The sequence below is a fragment of the Zonotrichia albicollis genome, chromosome 8, assembly GCF_047830755.1.
Source record: "Zonotrichia albicollis isolate bZonAlb1 chromosome 8, bZonAlb1.hap1, whole genome shotgun sequence".
Lineage (NCBI taxonomy): Eukaryota > Metazoa > Chordata > Aves > Passeriformes > Passerellidae > Zonotrichia > Zonotrichia albicollis.
This window is the reverse complement of record NC_133826.1, coordinates 5,599,393-5,623,854: the sequence shown is the minus strand read 5'-3', so window position 1 is coordinate 5,623,854 and position 24,462 is coordinate 5,599,393. Positions and strand designations below refer to the sequence as shown.

General features: G+C 44.1%; 1 protein-coding gene and 1 long non-coding RNA gene across 5 annotated transcripts in view; one reads left to right on the top strand and one right to left on the bottom strand.

Annotated features, from left to right (window-relative positions):
* GLIS1 (GLIS family zinc finger 1) overlaps window positions 1–24,462 on the bottom strand; it is a 178,305-nt gene that overhangs the window by 15,962 nt on the left and 137,881 nt on the right. For 3 of the 4 annotated variants that reach the window (XM_074545769.1, XM_074545772.1, XM_074545770.1), the window contains exons 5-8: window positions 17,646–17,807; window positions 14,288–14,398; window positions 11,710–11,842; window positions 6,589–6,739 (exon numbers count right to left, since the gene is read on the bottom strand). In XM_074545769.1, the coding sequence (XP_074401870.1) occupies window positions 6,589–6,739; window positions 11,710–11,842; window positions 14,288–14,398; window positions 17,646–17,807 (557 nt within the window). The remainder of the gene's footprint in view (window positions 1–6,588; window positions 6,740–11,709; window positions 11,843–14,287; window positions 14,399–17,645; window positions 17,808–24,462) is intronic. The other variant, XM_074545771.1, reaches the window with a different exon arrangement.
* On the top strand, window positions 1,246–14,494 carry LOC141729827 (uncharacterized). Its single transcript, XR_012581265.1, has 3 exons — window positions 1,246–1,609; window positions 12,917–12,995; window positions 13,216–14,494. It is a non-coding gene; the product is annotated as an uncharacterized LOC141729827 (long non-coding RNA).

The window sequence follows — 24,462 nt, the reverse complement described above, 5'->3', positions numbered from 1 at the left end:
CATGGCCAGAGCTCTGTCCCTGCTCTCCTGCAGCTGCAGCCTGTGACACACCTGTGTGTGACACCCTCAAAGTACTGCCGAGGCAATGGCAGCCTTGTGGCTTTTAGACAAACACAAAATATTAATTTTCACTCAAAATGCTGCCTTGGATTACCTGGATCCAGTTCTGCACCTTCACTCACCCACGCTGAGCCAAGCCCACAAGTGCAGGAGCTGCTCAGCTCTAGGGAGTAAGAAGGGCTTCATAAATATGGAGAACACTATCCACAGCAACTTTCATGTGACTGAAGAGTCACAGGTCATTTAACTGCTTTAGCATGTTTTTAGTGTTACCAGTAACAGTGATACAAAAGCAATTTCACGTTCAGAATCACAAAGGAGCCCTAAGAGTCCTCTCCTGGTTCACTCAGGGGTTCTCTGTGTGAGCTTGCTCTTGGGTTCCTGAAATACTGAAATACTCCCTTGTCTGCTCTAGCAAATACATGTGCACATCTGAGTGGGCACAGAACATTACTCAGTGTTTGTCACACAAGTCATCATCTACACAAGCCCACAAACCACACAAACACACTCTGTGTTCAAATGAGTACCTCTACAATTGTTCTGACCTGAGATGTGCAAATTCTGCAGAGCAGTTCCTCACAGGGATCACAGGGATCATGATCTGTGCCATTCCAAGGATGTTTGTATTTATAAGGGTTTGTTTAATAACCTCTGAAATGAAGCTGATGAATTGCTACAGTGGAAGTCACTACAGGAGAGAGATTTGAAAAATTATTCTAGCTTACAATCTAGCAGGAAAAGGTATTTTGGAGTGAAAGAAAAGCCTTATTAATAGGGTCAAAGAAATATAAAAGCATATTTAAATAAAGGGCAGTGCCTTAAGTTCAAGTGATTGCCAGGAAGTGAATTAGAAAGACGTCATCAAACACAGAGACTGTCTACTCCAGATTATCTGCATGTGCTACATGCTTGACTGATCTATCTTAGTTCAGTCATTTAAGGTCATTATTCTCTGGCAAACAGGCAGCAAGATGCTTCCAGGTGGGTTCTGCACAGGTCCTGATGTCTGCTGTCTTCAGGTCTGCCAGGCAGAACACACTACCCAATAGTGGGAGATGTTAAAATAGATTCATTATTTGTTACACCATGATAAACTCCTGTGTTTGTATATGGTTTGCATCAAACTGCAGCAGTTCTGCTTAAAAACAAACAAAATTTGGATGAAAAAAGAGAAAAAAAGAAGCTTTACAGATGTTTAGTGTAAATTTAAATACAGATAAATCAAGTAATGGCTAAAATCGTTAATGTAATGCAGAAGAGCTCTGGCTGAATTAATCTTAAATGCTTTCTGAGTTACTCTGACCATCTCCTTTAACCTCCCACCTTCTCCTGTAACTCTCTGATTTCTCACTCAGTTTTCCTTACAGTGTCTCCTCTGGGCAGGCACCTCAGCCCTCACTTTGAGAGGCTCCCAGGATCCTGAGTGTCAGTGCAGCTCTCTCAGAAACTCAAATGAAAACACCTGCCCACCTATTTCTGCTGATGGACAAACAGTGTTTACCCCAGGATCCAGCACCAGGTTATCCTTAAGCATGCTGCTGTTGAAGTAAGCCCATGCTAATGCTAATTTTGCTTTAAGGGGAGGGGGGAACCTGTATAAGCCTATCTGGACATGATTAGGAATGAATTCTGATCACATTTTCTCCAAGGAGAAAAATGACTTGGGATTTGGAAGCAGATGCTTTTAATTACAGATTTTCTTTGTTTGGTGGGGCCCAGTGCAGCACCTGTACATTGTTCTCTCTGGACAGATGTACTGATGCCCCTTTTGCGTGCTCAGATCCATAACACTGAGATAAATTATGAAGGGTTCTTGGCTTCCTCCATTGAAAATGTTTTCAGCTGTCAGAGGTATCTGTTTCTTGTTACTGGTTTTAGTGCTTTTGAAGGGAAGACTAAACCACTGGCTTGTGTATTCTGTTATAAATGAAGAGTATTCTCCAGTGGAATCCACAGAGAATGAGGGATGGATCTCCTTGGTCTGTTAGAAAAGCTGTGCAGGTATTTAGTTTCCCAAAGTACTTCTAGAGAATAAAAGTTTCTGTCCTACAAAGTTCCTAACAGCATGTCAATTCCTAGTCCATTGATTTATATGAGCTCACAAACTTAATTGAAAAGATTAATCAATAAACAAGGTTAATAAGAATCAGACATAAGTGGCTAAGGCACCTAATTGTCTCTTAAAGTAATGAGAATTAGGGGCACAAATGTATTTTTCTACCTGGCCTGGATCCTGGCAGCTCAAGGAGACAGCATAGGAAAGAATCTCCCCTGTGCAACTGACAAGATTTTATCCTGCGTGTTTCGTTTCAAGCTTAAAAATATCAGGGATTTCTAATCTGGTGTTCCCTGGTAGAGCAGAAGGGAGGCTCTGTGTACCTCATGTTACTTCACATAAAAAGAAGTGAAGGACTAAGTTTTTAACAGAGAACTCTTTACACTGAAGTATTCCTGTGGTATTTGAAATAACAGGTGCTAAGAAGCAAGCAAACAAAAACTCTGATGTTTAAGCGCCCTGATTAAAATGTCTCTTTTCACTTGATAGTTCTTAAATCCCATTTCTTGTGATTTTTTGTGGGGGTCAGTGTCACTTCAGGGGGGTCTGGCCCCTGGTTTGAGCTGGCTGCAGTTGGCTGGGGAGAAGCCCAGGCACAGGGAGCTGTGTGAGCCCTTCCCTCTAACCTTGCTTAGAGCTAATCCTTTATAGTAAAGGCTCACCAGATTTGGCTCAGAGTCCTCATTAATCACCACCTCTGCCCATCACAGATGTCTTAATCCTACTACTTCTTCATTTACTGGTGTGTTTACAGAGCAGAAATGACCTAAATTACCACAGGAATATTAAAAAAATGGTTTCACTTTCCTTTCCCTTGGAGACACATCACCTTCCCAATCAAGTCATTATTTGTCAGTGCCCCAGCTCCTGTTGGGAACAGGAGTGCTGTTTGTCACAGCACACAAGTGACAGAGAGCCTCAGTCACACACACAGGGATCGCGTTCAGCTCCCACAAAGTGACCTTGTTGGGCCATTGCACTAAATTGGTGCAAATCCCAAACTTGGTGCCACCACTCAAAGTCACTTAACTTCAGTCAGATCAGTTCCATTAAAGCTGATAATTTATCACACTGAATATTCTAAATTGCGATTTACAGAGATGGTCTACAAATGAAACTAAGTATGTTTTTAGATTACTTGGATAATAACAGCTAAAAAAATAGTGGAAAGCAAGCCAAGTGCAACATTCACCCAAGATTTCATAGTAAAAGCTGTTTTTCTGTCCTCACTCTGCTACAAATCAAAACAGACTATTTTTGCAATGGGCAGAATGAAACCCAGTTTGACATTATACATGGCAAATGCTACAAGAAATGCTAAAATAAACTCTTGCTACCTGAAATAAAAAATAAATATACATTTTAATCTGGATCATGCCAAGACCATTTTCTGCATGCTGAAGTATTTCTCAGCCAACCACATTTAGCCAAATTAATATCAATATAAGTAGATTTTTTTACTGTAGCATACACTTCATTCCAGAATTTGAAAAAATGTGCTCCATATTGAATAAAGCCAGTATAAATATATTCGGTAATGAGGTCAGATTTTGTTAGAACATTTTCAAGTGAATTAGATAATTTTGTCAAACTATTTAAATGTCTCAGCAAACCATTTGGGAAAATTGACTGCTGCACTTGGTATTGACTTTGGCAAAGGACAGTGTAACATAGGGCTTTTTTTGTTAAAAAAAAAGAAAAAGCCTTTAAATCAAATTCTGAATCTCATGTCAAACTTGAGTAGACTATTTGTACTCTGCCTCGTGTAGTTTTTGGCATCTCACACATTTGATGACTCAGTAATTAGATTTCTTGATAGTAATCACTTGGTTCCTGCCACAGGCTGCCCGAAGTGATCCAGCCTTGTCACGGTCCCCATCCCCGAGCAGGAATTCTCTGCACAGAGCTGACAGTGAGGGCAAACCCTCTGTGAGTGCCAGAGCTGCAGCAGTGTCGTGCAGGAGGCAGGGGAGGGCTCCCTTCCCACTGCAGCCCCTGGCACATTCCAGGAGGGATGGCACTGCCAGGGGCTGGCCAAGGGAACAGCAGGCCTTAGTGCTGGCATTTTGTGTTAAGTGATTGTGCCCAGTTAAATGGATGGCTGCTTTAAAGAAAACCCTGCTAAATGAAACTCGAGGATTATTAATTAGTTCACACAAAGTTTCTGCACTTGCAATTAAGATGCCGTGTATGGGCTGCATTTCAGCAGTCATGAATAATGCAAGCATAAAGCATTAAATACAGCAGGAGGATCTTGGACTGGGAATGACAATGCTGAATGAAGATTATTTTGAGTTTAGAAAACGGTATTTGAGATGCTGAAAAATTCCAAGTAACTATGTCATGAAACTGGATGCCCTGTTTTAAAATAACTATTCAGAAATACATTCCAGACTCCATTCCCTGACGTTTGGCTCATGGTTAGGAATCTGTTATCTCACTCCCACATTTTGTCACAGGATATTTGGGCAAAGACTCTCCTTAGGTACATGAGCACTGAGATAAGAAATCAGCACTATTGTCTCCTCAGAGAAGGAATCCAAACTGCACTAAAGCTGGAATTGGCAGAGACAATTCTGATGGAAACTGTGCTGTGTCTGAGCTCAGTGAGAGGCTCAGCCCACTGGCCATGGTGCTCCTGCTGGAAGGGAAGTGCTGTGCCCTGGAATGGAAACACCAGGGGCAGGAATGAGAATTCATCTGGGGGCTTCCAACCCTTCAAACTGCAAACTCGTCTGTTGCCCTCACCCTGCTCAGGCCTTTGCTTTCACTTCTTGTTAGCAGCACCAGAATACAAAGTGCCTTAGAAACAAATCCACCTTCCCAATAGCCTGCTAAATCCTTCCCATAGTATATCCTTACTTTATTTCATTCTTGGTTGGGATTTTTGCCTTAACTCCCCTAGGAACCAACTCCAAGAGGAAACAGCTGAGCAGCACGCTGGGAGCAGTCAGAGGGAGGGATCCCACTCCAACAGGCTCAGGCTGTCCCATTCTGCAGGGAAGAACAGCTCATGGATGACTTCTGGAATGTCTGTCTCCATTCCTATTTGACCTACTGCCTTCTCTGCTACAGAAAACTTCCTGTTTATCTGCAGTAATGTCCAGTGCCTCCTGTGACTCTGCCATGGAAATGAGTCTGCCAACAGGAAACACAGAGCTGGGAATGTGGCAGGGCAGGGCAGGAGAAGGGCTGGGCACAGGCATTTTGTGGGACAAGGACAGGGTAAGCCTGTCCATCACAGTGGGAGGGGGACACTGCTCCTGCTCCCAGCCGAGGTCAGAAGAGAAGGCTGAAGGAGCAGAAGGCACAGGAGCTCAGCTTGCTGCACAATTCATCCCCAATTAGGAAAATAAGAAGGACTAGTTTGCTCCTAATTGAATTTCCTCAATCAGATTGTTCTCCAACCACCCCAGGTGTAAATTTCTTTACCACACCTCTTCCATGCCACACACACTCTGCATTCTGCCCTTTGCTTAAAATCCTTCTGGCCTTTCCTTGCACCTTATAAAAGAAGGGAAAGGTCAGTCACTGGAGGGGATGGGAAAACTCTACATTTAACTGCTATATTTGCTAAAGGACATCAACATGTTCCTAGGGAAGGAAAATCCTTTAATCTCTCTGTATCTTAAATTCCCATCAGTAAGGCCAAATCAGAGTCCATTTTCCATCCAAAGTGCTGGGAAGTAAAACTGTAAGTATGAATTTGAATTTGTAAGTATGAATTGAATGAGGCCAGGCACCAAAGAAATCTGAGCAAAAAGGTTAGAGCAGTTTTGTGGCTTGCAGAGATTCTTTACTGTTGAGATGGTATGAGAGCCTTGACACACGGCGCTTTAGAAATCTCACACCCTGCAGCCATGCAACCGTACCCCTGCTGTAGCAGTGCAATCTGCAATCAGTGGGATTAAACACTCTTCCCTGATTAGGATCTGGCCTGCTGCTCAGAGGTGCACTGCAAAAACCTTATCAGAGAGCAAGGAAGTGAGAAAGCCGTGGCTCTGACACTCAGTGAGCCTTACAAAGGCAAACACAGCCCAATTCCTGAGTGAGTCATAGGTCGAGTTTTACCCTCTGAGAGGTTTCTCATGTTAGTTGAGAAAAATTCTCTGTGCTTATCCAAACCTATGAGAAGTCATCCAGCAAGACTAAAAAACAAAATTAAAATCTAAATGTAACTGCATGCTATGAAGAAAAAAATCTCATTGTGTTTTGTCAAAGACAAGGACAAGGCCCTGAACAACCTGATAATGATGTCCAAGTTTGCCCTGCTTTGCACAGGGCATGGATGACATGACCTTCTGAGGTCCCTTGAAAACTAAATTATTCCATGATTCTAAACCAAACAAAATGGCTTTGTTTGGGCCAGTGTTTTCTTTTGAACAGCATCCATGCAGAGTAAAATAAACAATTCATCCTCCATGACCACGGCAGACCCAGGCCCAGCACATCTCCCATCACACACGTACCCGTCCCTGGCACTCTCCAGCGGCGACTGGTGGTGGTGTGGGCTGGGCAGGGCGGAGTCCAGGGGAAGGTGCCTTGAAGGAAGGTCATGAGGAGGTGGCAGCACCGCTGGGGAGGGACCGTTGTGGCTGCTGCTGGATCCACTGTACATGCCTGCCAACACAGCAGTGGCAAAACAGAGTAAGCAAGGAAGCATCAGTAACACCTGCAGAGCCCCCAGCTCCTGCCCTATCCCCCTCCTGACCTGAGCAGCACTCACAGCTGGGCCATGGCACTTGGGCATGAGGGTGTCTCCTCTCTGACCCTGCAGAGCTGCAGAACCCTCCTGACAGCCACGAGGGCTTGGTGGGACTCCCACCCTGCCTTTCCCATAGCTGTGAGCATTAACTTTCCCTGCAGTGCTCAGGGGATGGAGCTCACACAGCAAACAGACCATGGTACCCTGGGGTTTTGCTGCTCATTTCAAACTCTGTCATTTGACTTTCCCTTACTAAGCTGCTGGACATCCCAGACTATTTACAAATACCACATATTGATACACAGGAAATCCCAATAAATTAAATGCAAAGAGGAACAAGGAGAATTTTTTAATGAGATCATGAAAACAGGTTTGCTAGTACAGAATTACTGAAGGAGGGTGTGTGTACCATTTTTGGGGACTCTCCTCTACCATGGCAGCGAGGCACCAACAGCCAAGTTCCTGCCATGCCCTCAAGCACACCCATGGTTGAGGAAGCATTGTCCAGGGCTCCTGGATGAAGATGCTGGGATTAGGCTTTTTGGAATTAAGTTTTTTTCTCCCTTCTGAAGAGTGATCATACACCAAGACAGGTCTCTGTGGTGACAGACATCACAGGAGTGCAAGCATGGAGCATGCAAATGCCACCATATGGCAGGGGAAGAGGGCTGGCTCCTTGTCATGCTGCTCTGGGAAAAGTCTACTTCTTGTCCTTTTCCCAGTTTTTCTGCCTTTCTCATCTTCAAGTTTTGCCCACGACACATCTGCCACAGCTCTGTCCCACCCACCCAGGGCATGTGCACATGGGTGAGGACCAGAACTGCCACTCACACTGAAGGTTGTGAGCAGCAAGTGGGGTCTGCCAGCTCCCAGTGTCCAGCCCTAGAGCACAGAGACCCCTCTGGGCCTGTCTTTTGCCATCTCTCCTCCTGTACCATTCACTGCTCATTCCCACTCGGTGTGTGCAGAGCTGCACATCCAGGACAGAGCCATGTGCCAGCTGTGTCACTGGCAGGGCTGGGGACTGCACCCTCCGAAACCCCCCCAGTGACGTGGAACAAGCAGAAGGCAACGTGAAAATCCAGAGCTGAGGGGAATGTGTGACACCCTTGGGGTGGAGAAGCAACATCTGAATGTCAGCATCTGTTTCTGTGTGTGACTGAAGAGCAGAACCACCGAGGCAAGATTCCAGCCACCTTTGTCAGGGGGCTTCAGATGAGTCAAAAACCCCTCATGAACAATGAGTCCTCAGCTGCTGACAGATCTAAAGCAACAAAACTGAACCACATCATCTCTGTCTCCAGCTAGACAGAACATTTGTCAACCAGCCAGTGAAAACAACTTGCTTTCTGCACTGCACACCAGACAGAAGGGGCTTTAAGAAATCAGATGTTCCCAGGTGATGTGAGGATTTATTTGTCAAAGCCTCTTCTGGTAACACTAAGTCAGTAGCAAGGATCCTACATTGTGGAAATGCTTTTCCACTGGTGGCTTGAGTGCATTTCACAATACAACAATTTCCACTTCCCTCAGATCCTCACTGTTCATACATTCCATGTCAGGCTTGAAGGATGAGCCAAATTTGACCTCGACTGTTCAGTGTCACTTTGCACTGCAGCTCTATTTCCCACAGCACAGTTCAGGTACACTGACAGCCCAGCCTGGAGGAGACTGCAGACCCTAAACTTGGCTGTTCATGCTCTAAGGCTCCCACACTGCTGGCCCAGCAGTAACTTGTGCAAAAAGCTCAAAAGCCCTCACAAAAGAGTCATCTTAGCAGTGTGGTGGCCAGCAAACACACTCATGTTTTATCTTTCAATGCCATCCCTGAACAGCTCATGCTTGTTCAGGATGTCTCTCTGGCCTGTTCCTTGAGGTGATGACAAAGACAGAGTAGCTGAGTACCTACAATCAACTTAACCCTCTAGAGGAGCAAGAAGATGTTTAAAAAAACCACCCCACAACTCTGTGTGGGCAGCAGAGTCCCACATGATCCCTGAACTCAAACCCACCACATAAGAAAACCAAATTAAACCAGAATCCCTGGCACCTCCAGTTTGTGCCAGCCCCAACCCTCTGCAGAGGAATTTACCCATCTGTGGAACTGCTGGGGTGGACACCCAGTGCCCGCTGCTGGCCTTGAAGAGTCTCCAGCTGGGACATCCTCTCCCAGATCTATCTTTGACTTCCCAATCACACCTCAGGGAAAAGGCCCCTGCCTGGGCCTGGGCACTGAGGCTCTCAGGGTTTGTCACCAGCGAGTTCTCCTGTCCCTGCACCTCTGTGCAGCACCACTCACACCCAGCCTGGCACGTGTGTCCCCTCATCCCCCCAAGCCATCCCTGTGCTGCCTCACCCCAGCTCCCTCCCACAGACCAACAAGTCAAGGGGGAACAGCAGTTGCTAATCCAGTCTCAGTATAATTTTCAGTAGTTCCAAAATTTCTTTCCTCTTACAGTTTTTCTTCCATTTCTTTCAGCACTGAGCAGTAATATTCTGTGTACCTGAAGCGTTTGGAGCTGCTGTGAGTGACTCCTGCAAGGGCAGCCCATGCCAGGCCTGTGCACCTTGGGCCTCCTCACACACTGACCATCTCAGCTTGTAAATAGAAATCATCAATCAGTATTTTAAATGGCTTGGCCTTTAACCTTAACATCTGTGGCCAAAACAGTGCCCTGAGCATCTGTGACCAGCAGCCTTTCCCCCTCAGCTTTATGCTGAGAGCAGGCAAACAACAATAAAACCCAGAGAAAATGCCTGAATGGGACCAGAGTGACACAAGCTCTTGTCCACAGGCAGAGTTAAATTGTGCAGCCATGATGCATTTTAGTTATGAGGTGGGAAAAAGGAGGAAGATCCCAGCTAACAATGGGCTCCTCTGACTGCAGAAACATTCCTCTGCTCACTGTCTTACCTACTTTGAAGTCAGACACAAGGGATGGGGCCTTTTTTAATATTTAGGTTTTTTTCTGTGATGGGCTTTCATCCCTGACATATTTAAAATGTGCTTTAACTTGGAGAAAGACAAAATTGAAATTCTCCAGGAATCCAAGTGATCCCTAAAGCCCAGAGCTCTGCACATTAATAATGTGGTTTCTTTGAAAAAAATAACACAAAAACCAAACTCAAAAGCCCAAACCATGAATGTTTTCATATTTCAAGTGGAATATGAGGACATCATACACTATATTTATCCATCTATAGCCTACATACAGAATTACAACTGATTTCTCAAAAAATATTACCTCAGCTTATTTGAAAGAGCAAATGTGCAATCACTGCAGACTATAGGTGGCAGCAGGAATGTCCTCATGCTTTAATTCTGTAAGGATCAGCACTTTGGTTTATATGCCCTAAATAATGACAGAGGAACAGTTTTGCCTCAGGACTGTACTACACATAAGATGAAGCAACTTCTGTTTCACTGCAAAACAGTCTTTCAAGTCTTGATTTATTTTTCCCTGGCACTTGTTCATACTGTGCATTGATGGGGTCTCATATGGAGCGACCTGATGGAAGTATCAGGGAAGAGTTACAGTTTTTTTACAACATCCTGATGATGGATTGATATAATCAGCACAGAAATCATACCAGACAAAGCCAGAGTTATGGACAGATAAAATCCTTCATTTCACAAGAGATTCTCTGAAATGACACTGAGGGGTTAGGGATGGTCTGTTTATCTGTGAGTTAATAACTCTTTTCCTGTTTTATTGTTGTCACTTGAAATCTGAGGCTGTTTCTGAAGTGCAGCCTGCTCTGAGGAAAATGTCACTGCTCCTGCCTGGAAGGGGGAGGCCAAGCCATGCTCCTGCCACATGGGGCTGTCAAGGGGACAGCACAGGCCACTGCTGCCCTCACACACCTTATTCAGAGCAGGTGGCACACCAGAGACTGGAAATCAACCCCAAATCCCTCCAGCTTGCTCCCACTTTTCAAGGAGCCACATGTAAGCCCTGAGTTCAGACTCCCGGGGAAAGTACATCAGAATGATGGGGTATTTCCCTTTCTACTCCATTCTGTTCACCACTCACATTCCAACATTTTAATGCAACTTGAACTAGAAAAGAGAATAGGAGATGTTAAGCAAAATGGATTTTTTGTTTTGAAGATTTGGAGTTATCAAATAAAAGTAGGAGATTCTTGCAGAAGGCAGATTACAATTACACTGCTGGCTTTTGGGAGTGCCCCTCTCTGCCACCTCAAGACAGGACCTCAAAATGCACATCCCTGATTCAGGATCCTCTGCTGGGGTTCAAAACTGTGAAATTATATCTTATTTCACAGAGAAGGGAATGGAATCCTCTTTTTCTCTTCCTATAAAATGTATAGAAGTATCCAAGGTCCCTGAAAAGGGCCAACTCTTGTTCGAACCACAAGAACAAAAGAAAATACAGAAAGGAAGATTAAATACTAGGAAGTATTATTAAAAGAAGGTTTGACATTTCACCTTCGAGTTTTCTCCCATTCATGTATCACCATATTTTTTGTTATGATCCAAAGTGCATCGTAACATTCAGCCTCCTCAGCTTTCCTGCAGCTCCTGAAGAAAACTCTCCTGGTGGGACTCTGTGCCAGAGCATCCACTGGACTCAGCGCAGCTCCTGCACCTGCACCCTGCCCAGACCAGCTTTGAAAGGAGAACACATGGATGGAGACAGACTCTCAGCAGGGCTGCTGCCCCTTCACATGAAATTAACAGCAGCTATTTCTCTGACTGATGCTGAAAAACCAATAAAAGTGAGGCCTTAGCAAACAACTCAGTTATTTCATCTTATTTGTTGGTCTGGAGTTTTCATCACTTTCCACAGTGACAAATCTTTTCTGCTTTGAATCCTCTGTTGTATGACAAATTTAGCACCACACTCATTAGAAGTATTCTTACCTGTAATTAAATCATGAGGAGCTACAGATCTGCCACACTTCCCATCCAGGATGTGCTGAGAAGATGTGTGCAGCTGTTGGATAGCTAAGCATTCACTGAGTACATCTTGTTCAATATCAGTACAGGACTTTAACTACAAGAGGAAGATAAAAGAAACATTGTGTTACATAGCAAAACCAAATTATTTATAATTAACTTCATGTATCTCATTAAGGGTTATATATAGAAGGAAGAAATGCCATTCTTAGGAACTCAGTGTAATTAAGGATGTCTAGTACTTGGCACTTGTAATTAGAGATGACACTGGTTTTCTGAAGTGCACAAGTTAAGTGTGCTAATCTTACATCAACAACCAGTTTGCTTCAAAAATAATGTACCCTGTGTTCCTTCAAACCTGCCTGAGTAATTGAACTGCACATTTTCAGGCTTTCTGTAGTTTCTTGGATTCTGTGGCAAAAGGTTTGCATCACCCTGTAACTGTGACACTTGGAAAGGCATTTGATAGGGAAAGAAAAGCATTTGTGCTGATCAGATTGGAAGTGGCAGAGCGAGGCTGTCGGTGATGGGAAGAGGTTCCACTCACGTGTCAGCTCTGCTCCATGGAAATGAAAGCTCTGGCAAAAGGCTCTGAAGCAAACTCTCAAAAACCACAATGTCCATCATATTAAAAACAGCAGGAGAGGAGAATTAAGAAAGAAAAGCATTTCTAATTCTCTTTCAAACATGCTGATGCTGCCAAGCTTTTGTCATAACAGAGTGATCGCATTACACAAACAGCCATCATACTCTACAGCCATTAATAAATAGTTATTGTCCTTATGGGTACAGCCTCACATACCCATCTCCCCTGGGCTTGGGTATTCTAAATAAAGGGCCCAGGCAAACCTTCTCAGAATTCTGCTCTACAGCCATTTGTGGGTTTGAGATAAACATCTGACATTTGGATCACAAGTGCATCTGCAGCCAATTAAACTACTACTAAATTAACAGCTAACTTTCTCCTGTTTTGTTTCTGTAAAGCCTTTCAGAACAACCAAATATCACCACTGCACTAATCCTCTAAGCTATGAACTAAGTGCTCAGGATTCCTTTGATACAAGTCTAAGCTCAGGCATTTTGTTTTGTATCAGAGATGGCACATTTTGGTAGCATGTCTCAACCAAGACAAGTTGGCAGAACAGCCTGTTAATTTTTCTTTCTTGGCTAGGTCATTTCCACTCAGAACTCTTGGGAAGTTGATACCAACAGACAACTGCCTTTGCTGAGTTATAATCAAAAACGAGCAAGTGAGTATAAACAGTCTTTTTCCTTTTTTCCTACATCTGAAATCCAAAGTAGGCTGTTCAGTAACACTGGGATTTACTTAGTTGTGAAAGGTGTTGGGGTTTTTTAATATATTTAAATGAAATACTTAGGGGGGGGGTTCTTGTTTCTTTATCAGCCAGGTTTGCTTTGATCCTTTTTAAGAGAGCCTGACGAAAACACAAAAATCTGCTGCTTTTTCAGGTGCCTTTTCATTTGAGGAAAAAAAGCCACAGGATCAAATATTCATAAAGTTATCATGGATAAATGAGACAGGAAATCTGAAGATGATTTCAAACCACTGGAGGAGTGCAGATTTAGACTGGTCTACCAAATAAGGTGTGGGAGGCAAGTTACTAACATTATTGTAAGATAGATTTGATAAGTCTATACGAGGCTGTGTACATGCACACAGGAAAATTCCTCAAGGCAGGAGATTAGGTGATATGAAACCCTGGATATTGATGCCTTGGTGCATCTAAGCAGCCTGAACCTGCAGCTGCTGTTAACAAATTTGGCCTGGGTTGATTCTGTGCTCAGGCCTCCTGTTGCACCAGGATGTACTTTGTGCCCTCTCACACAAAGTTTGGATCTGGGATTTCTTCCCCACCTTGCTCTGCAGAAATGGAATGAGGCCTCAGGAGGTGCCAAGGTGTAAGAGTGGGGACTGTCCCTAGATGTAAGGATGGTGACATGTGAATGCATTCAGCTCAGTACACAGAGCTGAACAAATGACACCCAGGTTTGGTGTTAGGAAGTAATTCCCTCGTTTCTCTGAAGTGTTCCAGAAATGACAGGAAGGAAAAATGGGGAGGGAAGGGAGCATGGCTGACACAAGGACATCTCTTCTACTCCAAGTCCTCTTTTCTACATTTCCACTGTACCCTAGCTTAGTTTCATTTGTGTTTAGATGATCTGCCAACATGTACTTCAGTAAATACCATCAGTCAGTGCTGAGACTCAGTGCATGGACATGGTCATTTTATGTGAATGACAGCACAGTTTGGGCTTGTGTATAAAGATGAACAGGAAAATAAATGCTTGGACAGAAAGCATGGGGCAAACTGAACTTAAGAGGGTGGCAGCCTTTGAAAGTATACATATATTAGTTGTTTTGCTTCACAACAGTGATTAAAAACCAGGAAAATCAGCTCCATTTGAGTTTTCTTCTGTGATATTGCAGAAAAACTGATCTGAAAATACATAAATTAAAGGTAAATGAAAAATGAGTGCATTGAGGAGCTCTGGGGACGTGCCACTCCTTGCCTGCTCTTACCTTCTTACGCACCTGCTGCTCTTTGGCCGAGTGAGCCTTGACGTGCTTGCGCAGGGAGCTGGGGTCGGTGTAGCGCTTGGAGCAGCCGGGGATCTGGCAGGCGTAGGGCTTCTGGGGAGGAGCAGAGGGACAGAGTCACACCTGGGAGGGGCACACACACTGTGGGGCACGTGTCACACCCCTGTGCCTGCCCCAGGATGGGCACACACACTGTGGGGCACATGTCACACCCCCGTGCCTGTCTCAGGATGGGCACACACAGTGTGGGACAGATGTCACACCCCTGTGCCCGCCCCACCAGCACAGGGAGCACACACAGTGTGAACCTGAGCTATTCACACTCAGCTGAACCTGAGCTGTTCCCTCTCTCTGCTGGGCCCACGTTTCTCTGTCTCCTCTGAGCTCACCAACCAGGCACGATGCAAACAGAAGTCATTCTGCACTGGCACCCTGGATATGGTTCATTGGGCTGAGCTAAATACCAGTGAGGGAGAACTGAATGGGTTTTGAGAGCATTTCTTTATTCCCTGGCCTTTACAAACAAAATTATCATGGCATCAGCCAGTATAATTAAAAAGACAGACATTCTGGTTTTGAGTTCTGATTATATAAATGTTACAAGGATTGCTGGTGAGACTCCACCTCGAATCCTGGGTGCAGCTTTGGGCCCCTCATGACAGGAAAAGCATTGAGGGGCTGGAGCATGTCCAGAGAAGGGCAATGCAGTTGGGGAACGGTCTGGAGAGGCTGAGGGAGCTGGGGGGCTCAGCCTGCAGAAAAGGAGGCTCAGAGGGGACCTTCCCAGTGACTGAAATCCTCACCAAATTCTTCTTGTGGCTATGCCTATGCCTAACAGATGGAACACTCTCTCTGGGTTACAGAACAAACTCCTAATGAAGGTGTAATTGCCAAAATGAGCAAAGGCACTTTTTATTAAGTGACCATTGTCTTAAATGCCAGCAGAATAGTGCTGCATGGCACAGCTCACAAAGCTTTCAACTTGAATGGAACATTCTTTTGTCTTCTCTTTTCTTGCCTCATCTATCAACATTACCTCAGCCTTCTCACTAGGACTAGCAAATCCTTTTGGTGTCTTCTCAAAGGCAGAAAACTGGTTTGCCATGACCTCGATGTCACATTCTTTAATCCCCTTAGTTTCCGAAGGAGGATGCACAGAAGGCAAAAAAAATCCCACCAGTTTTGGGAGAAGTGACTGTGAGGTCCTGCAAACCCAGTTGCTGTGCTCCTGGAGGAGTGCTGATGTGCCCTTTTTACCACAAGGACAGACAGGTTCCCTTTGTTCCGCTCCTGCCTAGGAGAAGGATCTACTTCCAGATGATTTAGTGGGGATTCCATCAAACTAGCATACACCAGTAAGTGAAATGATTTACAGATTCTCCTTTAGAGAAGATAAATGGTAGAGTGACCTACATTGAGAAGCTTTAAAACCAATTCCAAATGCACTCAGTAAGGAAAAAGCAGCCTATATAAACCCCCTTTCTTTGTAAGCACCTCCAGAGGATAAGTATTGCTGCTCTGTCCAGCCAGCAGGAAATTTCTGAAGGAATAATAGAATCATTCACCAATTCATGACCTTACAGGCTAACACAGCACCTACCCAGAAAGTTACAGGGCAAAGGAGATTTATTGAGAGTGTCTGGAACACAGAGAACTGACACCTGAGGAAAAGCTATGGAAAACTTTAACAAATCCCTTGGCAGAAAAACCAGCAGAGTATTTTTCAAATCACTGATGTCATTCAAATTAGTGATAAAATCATTCAACTCAGTCCCAGGGAAACTAGATGAGAATGTGATCACCCTTACAAAGGTTCATGGCTGTGTGCTCTGACATTCCAGGCAGTTGTTTGGTGCAGCAGCACCATCCTGTAGCTCTGCTATTTTTCATGTTCACATAAGCACACAATTCACTGAGCTTAAACCACAGGGCTTCAATTAAATCAGGTAAGTGGAACTCAGTTCCTGTGTGCAGGACTACAGAAACAGTTTTAGAGAACCTGCAGCGGAATAGCACGGAGGATGTGTTTAGATATTGAAGAAAGTTATTAGAAAATTATTACTGTACCTTTTTCCTGATTTATGAGCATTTCAGATAATAAAGACAGAGATAAAGGGAGAAGAGAAGAAAAGAAAATAGAAAGTTAAGACATTTGTCTTCAATATTGCACAGACAACACATATAAAGAATTTGTGCTCATTTTAGTAACCATGTCAGTTCTCTCTTAAAACTAATAGATGGCATTCAATTTGTGAGTTTGGCTAATAAAAAATATAACTACTAGATTCAGGCAATTAAATTTAAAAACTACATGCAATTAGTATATCCACTTTCAAAAGAGATACAAATGACAAATTCAAATATCTCAGGTTGACTTTCAAATAAATAAAACATTGTTATTTTAAGTGTGCTTTGGTTTGGAAAATGTGACTGACTTGCTTCTCTTACTTGTTTGTTTTTGCAAGGCATAATGTACATTAGACATTCCTTAATGCTGCACTGTCTGAAATGTGTAACTGCTTAAAAAGTAAATATCAATTAAACTCAAAAGTTCTGCCCCATAAACACTTGGCCAAACTAAACCATATATTCACTTCTTTGAAAAAGACAAAGGAACAACTCTGCCTGTTATTCTTTACAAGCTCTATGCTGAGGACATGACTGGTCTGCAGAGCTGTGTCATTGCTTTCTTTCCCCCTGATCTGGTGATTTCATTTCAGTAGAGCCCAAGACACTTGACAGGCTCTGTCCTCTCTGTGAGACAAGGGAGAAGAGCTGCAGAGTCAAGCCAAACCTGCCAGCTGAGGAGAATGAGTGTGTCTCACAGTTAATCTGAGAGATTAACTGTAAAATGGAGGGTACTTAACTACAGAGTTATGAGACAGATTTATTTTCACTTTTTACAAAATTACTGTCCAAAACTGAGGTGCATTTCCCTTCCACTGAGAGGTCTGAAGAGCTTTTGCATTCAGCCGGAGCACTCACTGAAGGGACAGTGAGTGAGACAATGACACACATTTGGAGCAGCAGCAGTGACTCAGCTGCACCTTACTGAGCTGCTGCCTCCTCTTACTGGAACAGGAACAATGGCAGAGTTTGCTGAGTAACTCATCCTGCGCAGTCACTCCTCAGCATGAGTAACACAGCATAACTGCCTCTCTGTGATCACGACCTTCTCATTTCTCAGAGCACAAACAGCTCAAAACCAAATCCACTTGCTCCTAGCTGAGTGTTCTAAGACTCTCCTAGCGAAAAGGCCAAGCCCCCTGGAGCAGCAGAACCGACTGTGCCAGGAGCCCTGGAGCACTGGGGGCAGCTCCCAGTATGGAATGGTGCTTACGGTGTCCAGGTGTGTCCTCTGGTGCTTGGCCCGGTCACTGGAGTTGCTGAAAGCTTTCTGGCAGCCAGGATGCTGGCACAGGTATGGCTTCTCCCCAGTGTGACTCCGGAGGTGGATCTTGAGGTTCTCAAGCCTAGAAAATGCCTTGTTGCACCCTTCAAACTGAAAAACGTCATAAAAAAAATCATTGTAAGGTTCTATTAAACAAACCATGTGCAGCCACAATGAGAACAGTGTAAGAACCAAGCTGGACGTGCAATAAATCAACCAACATTCAAACATCTGTTGAAATTTATGGATGAAACACAACATGTTGTGCTGTTCATTTAATCTGTCACCGACGACACGGTGTGCAGCTCAGTAATAATACAGGGGTTATAAATATCTCACATATTCTGTCTGAGCTGAACACTTAGAGACATGGTGTCAGAGCAGAAAATTTAAAGAAAGAACAAGTGTTCTGAGGAGTGCTCTGAGATGTAGACTGGCACAGGAGCCACTGTGGGCAGTAACAATTAGCTGCTACAGACAGAGAGTAAGAGAAGCTGGCGGGTTAGAACCTGGTTTCAGGTGTCTGAAATATTATACCCTGGAGCAGATGAGCATGGACTATTACAGGAAGACCTGATCCATTTGAAGATCAATCCAAGCGAGCTCTGCTGTTATTCTGCACCCTTTTCTTTACTAGCTGTATCATTCAGAGCTGTTCTCAGCATTTATACAACCAGTAACCTGAGCAATTCTGGGTTCTTAAGCACCCGTTTCATTAGGGAGCTCAGCAATAAAACAGCCTTCAGATCAGAAGTCACCGTTTCAAATTAAATCTGAATAAATATATAAGTAAAATTGCCAGCTACTAAGCCAAGGGAAGGGTGTTTTGCATTGCTCAGTGCTAAGTTTCAGTGTCACAGACAAGAGGCAGTGGAGGCACTGTCTGTAGGATGGGAACTCTCCCAGGTGAGCACAAATTCTTGTGGTGTGCACATTCATGCACCTGCACACCCACAAAATGCACTCAGATACTTGCACATCTTCAAATGCTTGAATGTAAACACTAAAGTGAAGGAAAGCATCCTCTTTGGCCACTGCACATATTGCTGTTTCACGGCACTGCACATCTTCTTATGCCTCTACACAGATAAAAACCTGATTCCTCAAGGATTTGTGATTTCAAGGAATTTATTTGAGAAACACAACCCAATCCACGTTCCTGTCAACATTAAGGGCAATTCTGAAATATAGCAGGTGTATCTTCACAGAATGGTTTGGGTTGGAAGGAACCTTAAGGGTCACCTAGTTCCAAGCTCTGCCATGGGCAGGGACACCTTCCACTGTCCCAGGTTGCTCCAAGCCCTGTCCAACCTGGCTTTGAGAAATTCCAGGGATGGGGCAGCCACAGCTTCTCTGAGCAACCTGTTCCAACCACTGTTTCTAGAAGCCAGAGCTTTTTCTATCATTCTTGCTCGTAAACAGTGAAATCCTGACTCTCACAGAATCAGCAAATGCTTTGTCACTTCCTTTTGCTGAGTCAAGATTTTGTTCAGCAGCTCTCCAGGAACCTGTGGCTCCTCAGATGTCATCACAGAAATCACCACCCTGTCAATCTTGCTTGTCACACCCCCCTCAGGGCAGGCAAGCTGCAGACTGCAGTGCAGGGGGAGAGAGGGGAAGGGAGAGCAGCTGCAGATGGAGGAGCACTGAAAGTGCTCCAGCCTGGGGGCTCCTGATCTCCCAGGGCCTAAGAGATGGAGAAAGGCCCAGCACATTCTGCTCATCCCAGGGTGTTTGTGAACACCTCAGCACAGCAGCCACAGTGGTTCTGGAGCCAGCACTCGGTGCTGCAGGCTGTGTGCTGGCACTGGATGCACATCAGCTCTGGGGTTTCTGGCACTGCTCTGCCCGTCCCAGCCCCTCACACACCAAAGGATCAATGTGGCCCTTACTGCCATAAATGTTTCAGTGCCCTGAGCAGTAACCTGGGTGAATGGCACACCGGGTATGTGTACACACAACTATCTGGTGGGAATACATCTTCCATCTTTTCCCATCACAGCCCTTGTGTCAGATCCACAAAATCATCTGGAGACACGCAGGTGATGACATGCTGGTGACATTTTATGAGTTCAGAAGCTTTATTTGGCCACGACCCACCTCTGAACACTTGAGCTGGTGCAAGGAGGCAAGGGGGTTTGGAAGTGACCAAAGCTACCAAGGCTTCAAAAGAAACAAACTTTCTTCACAATCATCACTAAAAATCTGACTAAGATTCAGGATGGAGTAATTTGAATTGTGCAAAAATGCTGAAGTCTATGAAAAACAGAGCAGAGTTCAGCAAATTCATACTTCTCATAGGACATTCCATAAAGCTTAGTGAATGTTCTGAGGTCCTAAAGATCGCTTTTTTCCTTTTTGTTCCCAATCTTCCTCCTTCCCAACCTCCTTTGATTAGTGTGCCCACAGTGTGGCATCCCTTTGAAGTATTACCCCTTTCATCTCTCTTCCAGGTCCCCTTCAAGCACTGAGAGGCTGCTTTAAGTCTCCCAGGGGCCCTCTCCAGGCTGAAAAAGCCCAATTCTCTCAGCCTTTCTTCTCACAAGAGGTGTTCCATCCCTTGGAGCATTTCTGTGCTCCTTTATCCCCCAGCCTGTGTTTGCTGGGGGTTGCCCTGAACCAGCTGCAGGACCCTGGACTTGTTGAAACCCCATGGGCCACTTCTGGAGCTCGTGCACGTCCCTCCGGATGCCACCCCATCCTTCAGGAGTGTCAACTGCACCACTCAGCTTGGTGTAACCCGTGAATCTGCTGGGACTGCCCTTGGTCCCACTACAGACCCCCAGGGACACCACCTGTCCCCCATGTCCCATCTGAACGCTGAGTCTCTCACCACTCTGGATGTCACCATCACTCCTCCTTCCCTGAGCACTCCAGCCATCAAATCCATCTCTCTCCAACGCAGAGAGAAGGATCTTGACCCTCAGAATGTTTTTCTAATGGATCACCAGTCTTCAGTTCCATTCCTAGAGCCCAGTGCAAAGTAGCAAGGTAGGCAGAATAATCCAAACTCATGAAAGGTCCAGCCCCACACTCTGATGTCAGTAGCAAAAATTCCAACAGCAAATGTCCTCAAACATCTAAACACAAGCCTAATCTAAAACACATGAAAGCACATATGTTTAAGAGTTTGCTGGATCGACACCTGAGGGAGAGAAGGAGCAGGCCCTACCAGAAATGCTCAGAGCTGCAGTGAAAGCAGCAACACTCAGACAAATATGGGCTTATTTACAGACCCTTCTTCTGTGCTCAGCTGCCTTCTCTTGGTAAGTTTGTCCAATGCCTTCAGCAGTAAGGTTCCTCCATCACCACGTATGCTTGGAGCTTTTCTTATTTATGTTCTTATTTCCTAATTCACATTATTTGTATTACCCAGCCCAGCTAAGCTGGGTAACAGACAGTGGGATGGTCCCAATGCAGTGATAAACTGAGGATAAACATGTCAGGTGGAAAAATACACCAGCAAAGAGAATGATGTGACTGCAGTGCTCAGATTTTCAAGGTGGCAAAGGCTGTTGGTGAAACAGGAATTCCATTCAGGAGGAAAGCAGTGGAGACAAGAACCTTGCCACAAGTGATGAGAAGAGAGGAAGCTGAAGATGAAAGGTGTCAAAGGAAGGGAGGAATGGAGCTGGTGCAAAGAGCTGAGCAGGCTGAGAATCCACTCAGAGCTGCACTTTGAAGGATGCCTTTTCCAGCTGCCTGATTCCTCATCTGCTGACTGTATCTCACAGTTTGTCCCTACTGAAGTCCACATAGGGAAACAGCTTCCCTGAAGTGGTGTGACAACTTCAACTGGGCTGCTGTTGTTAAGACAACTTTGTAAGGTAGTTCTTGGATTTAAATGCCACTCACCAACTCTTTTAACCCTTCCACCTACTCTTACTACTTGGAGTGTATTTACATTTACATTTACACTATATAAAACTACTCTAGGAAAAATGGGGGATCATTCTCCCTCTTAAATACCCTCCGGGAAGATCCAGCCATCCCATAAGTGTCTCAGCTTCAACTACAAGGAACAAATGTTCAGTTTTGAAAGGGCTTCAGGATGGTAAGAGCTATTTTATCAACTGAGAAGGCCACTTATGGGATCTCCCAGACATCTGGCCCCAGTCTGTCACTGCTTAATCCTACAATCCTAAACATTTTGTGGACGTTTGATGCCTGGGATAAGTGTAACAAATGCTGCTTGATCCTCAAAGTCTGTAAATGTCAACAGAACTCTTAAGTTTCATCAATAAAAATAATAATTATATTGCAATTACTACTTTTGTCTTTGCTGTGAGATCGTTAATGCTGCACACACCCAAGCACAGACACAAAACAATGCCACATGATTACAGGAAGAACACAGTGCAGTTATTGGGTTTTATAACTACTGCTGCTTTCAGAACAGGGCTTCTACCAAGAAAAAAATACCTTGTAGAAATTTATGGGACTGAACTAGTTTGTTACCATATGGAAATACATATGTTATCTTTATTTCACACTAAAATCTCACTGCAGTGTCGCTGTTGCAATATCACACATTCAAAAGCCATATTTATAAAAACACCACAGAATTATCTCACAGTGATCTAAACACATCTCAATTTTCCCAACAAAGCAGTTTAATCTAATAACTGTAACTGCTTAAATTGTTTTTTTCTTTGCTTCCAGATTATACTTTGAATGCACCTGAGAATGCTGCCACGCAGAAATAACAGCATGTTCCCAAGAGAGTTTATATTATCAAATGTTTACCATTTTCATGAGCACATTTAATCACAGTCATGTCTAGCATATCTGTCAGTGGCACAGATCAGAAGAAATAAACTATAAACTAACCAGCTCAGACCATAGAGTGAAGCAATAACTGACATTTTCTTAGGAAATGAGTTATGACTGAAAAAGAGAAGCCTTCACAGTCGTAGTGCTAAATAGGTCCAGTGTGCCATTAGAGCAAGCTCATTAATATACACCTCTGCTCTCTGCTGCAAGATCAGTTAAACAAGCTGCCTTTTATTTATAGACCTAAAAGGGAAAGAGCAGGTCATATTGGCTGCTGACATCTCAGACAGCCTACAGATGGAAAACCCAAAACATTTCATTCCAAAGCATTTAATGCTATCAATAGGAAATCTGATGTCTGGTCAAAACATCCACAAGCCTTACGAACATTGTGAAATGTTCTTTCTTCCCAACTGATTACAAAATTGGGAAAATTTTACTGAAAAACACGCTATGAGAAAAAGGATCCTGTGAGGCTGCGTATCCCTTCTGGAGGGGAGGAAACAGCCACACCACTCTTTAAATAGCATCAATGTTTAACAGCACACTGAGGCCAATGCTGGGGCCGTGGCTGGAAGCACACAGGGCTCCCAACTGTTATGAACCTCAGGAACTTAAAACACTTGAGTTGTTCCACCCCACACCACAATCAAAGTATCTGCTTTGGGGCTTTGTTTTTCCCAGCTAACTCCTGATTAGATTAATGTTTAATTCGCTGTTGTAGCTGCAATGTAAAGCTCTGATCCCGCAAATAGTTGTGCATGAGCAACATGGCTCATGCAAGGAGTTTAATAAAACTCAACAGAACTATCTGAGTACCTAACAAGTCACCCACAGGAAAGAGGCTTTAACATCTTAAAGAATCCCCATTTATTTAGCCAGATTCAAACTTACTGATTTAAATTATTGAAGCTGGGTTTTTTCCCTTTGTGATTACAAAACAGTGGAAGATAACTGTAACATAAAAAGACCTGCCAATATCCGTGTTTGGTTTTATTTCTGCAGCCTGAACAATTTACAAAAGTGACACCACATGCTATTTCATTTCAGTCCTGGGCAAAAATGCTCGTACTTTTAATTATTTGTCTTTTAAAAAAGCATTTAGGGCTTTAGCCAGAATGATGTACAGCTGCTGGTGTGTAAAAGAAGAAAAGCTTAAAAGGTTCAGAACAGGAAGAAGAAAGAAGAGTGAGCCACAGTATAAATGCAATACATCCTTCACATTGTTGGGCTTTAGGGTAGTTGTGGCCAACCATTTGACATCCACACACTGTCCACCAATAAACAGTTAATTTTTCTTTATGCTGTTAGACAGATTGTGCATTTCCTAATTGCCTTGAAACTGGGAAATACGAATACACTGAGAATTCCTGGAGGAGGTGTCTGAACATCTCTGACTTACACAACACTTTGGGCCGTCCCTTTTATTTCAATTTTATGAATTTTCTAAGCCCCTGAGCCCCCTGGGGCAGCAGCAGGAGCGATGGATCCATGAGGAATGCAGACCTGGCCCACGGAGGACGCCTTTAACTCCTTTAAGTCCTGCAGTTTTGAGAGTGCCCAGGTGTGGCTCTGCCCACGAGGTGACTCCCACACAAACAGACCCCACCTGCAGCCCCTGCACGGGGCAAATGTTCCTTCCAGCACTGGAATATTCACACATTGATTTCTTCTTCTGCCAGCAGGTCACCCACTTCAGTGAGCAAACACAGCTTTCCATACATTTTCCAGCAAACTCAAAGGAACTGGGAAACTCTCAGAGCATCCTATCCTTTTCACAAGACCTGAATTCTAGTATTAAAACTCTTTTTAGTAATTCTTCTTTAATCTTTTTAGTAATTCTTCTTTAATCAAGAAATATAAACATTTGTCAAAACAGGGGTAGTTGCATTTGTTTCCTACAACACATGAGAAAGAATGAACCAGGAAAGTTGGGAATTTTTTACTATCAGCAGCTTGACAGCCACAGATTTTGCCATAAGGTTTTGCTAAA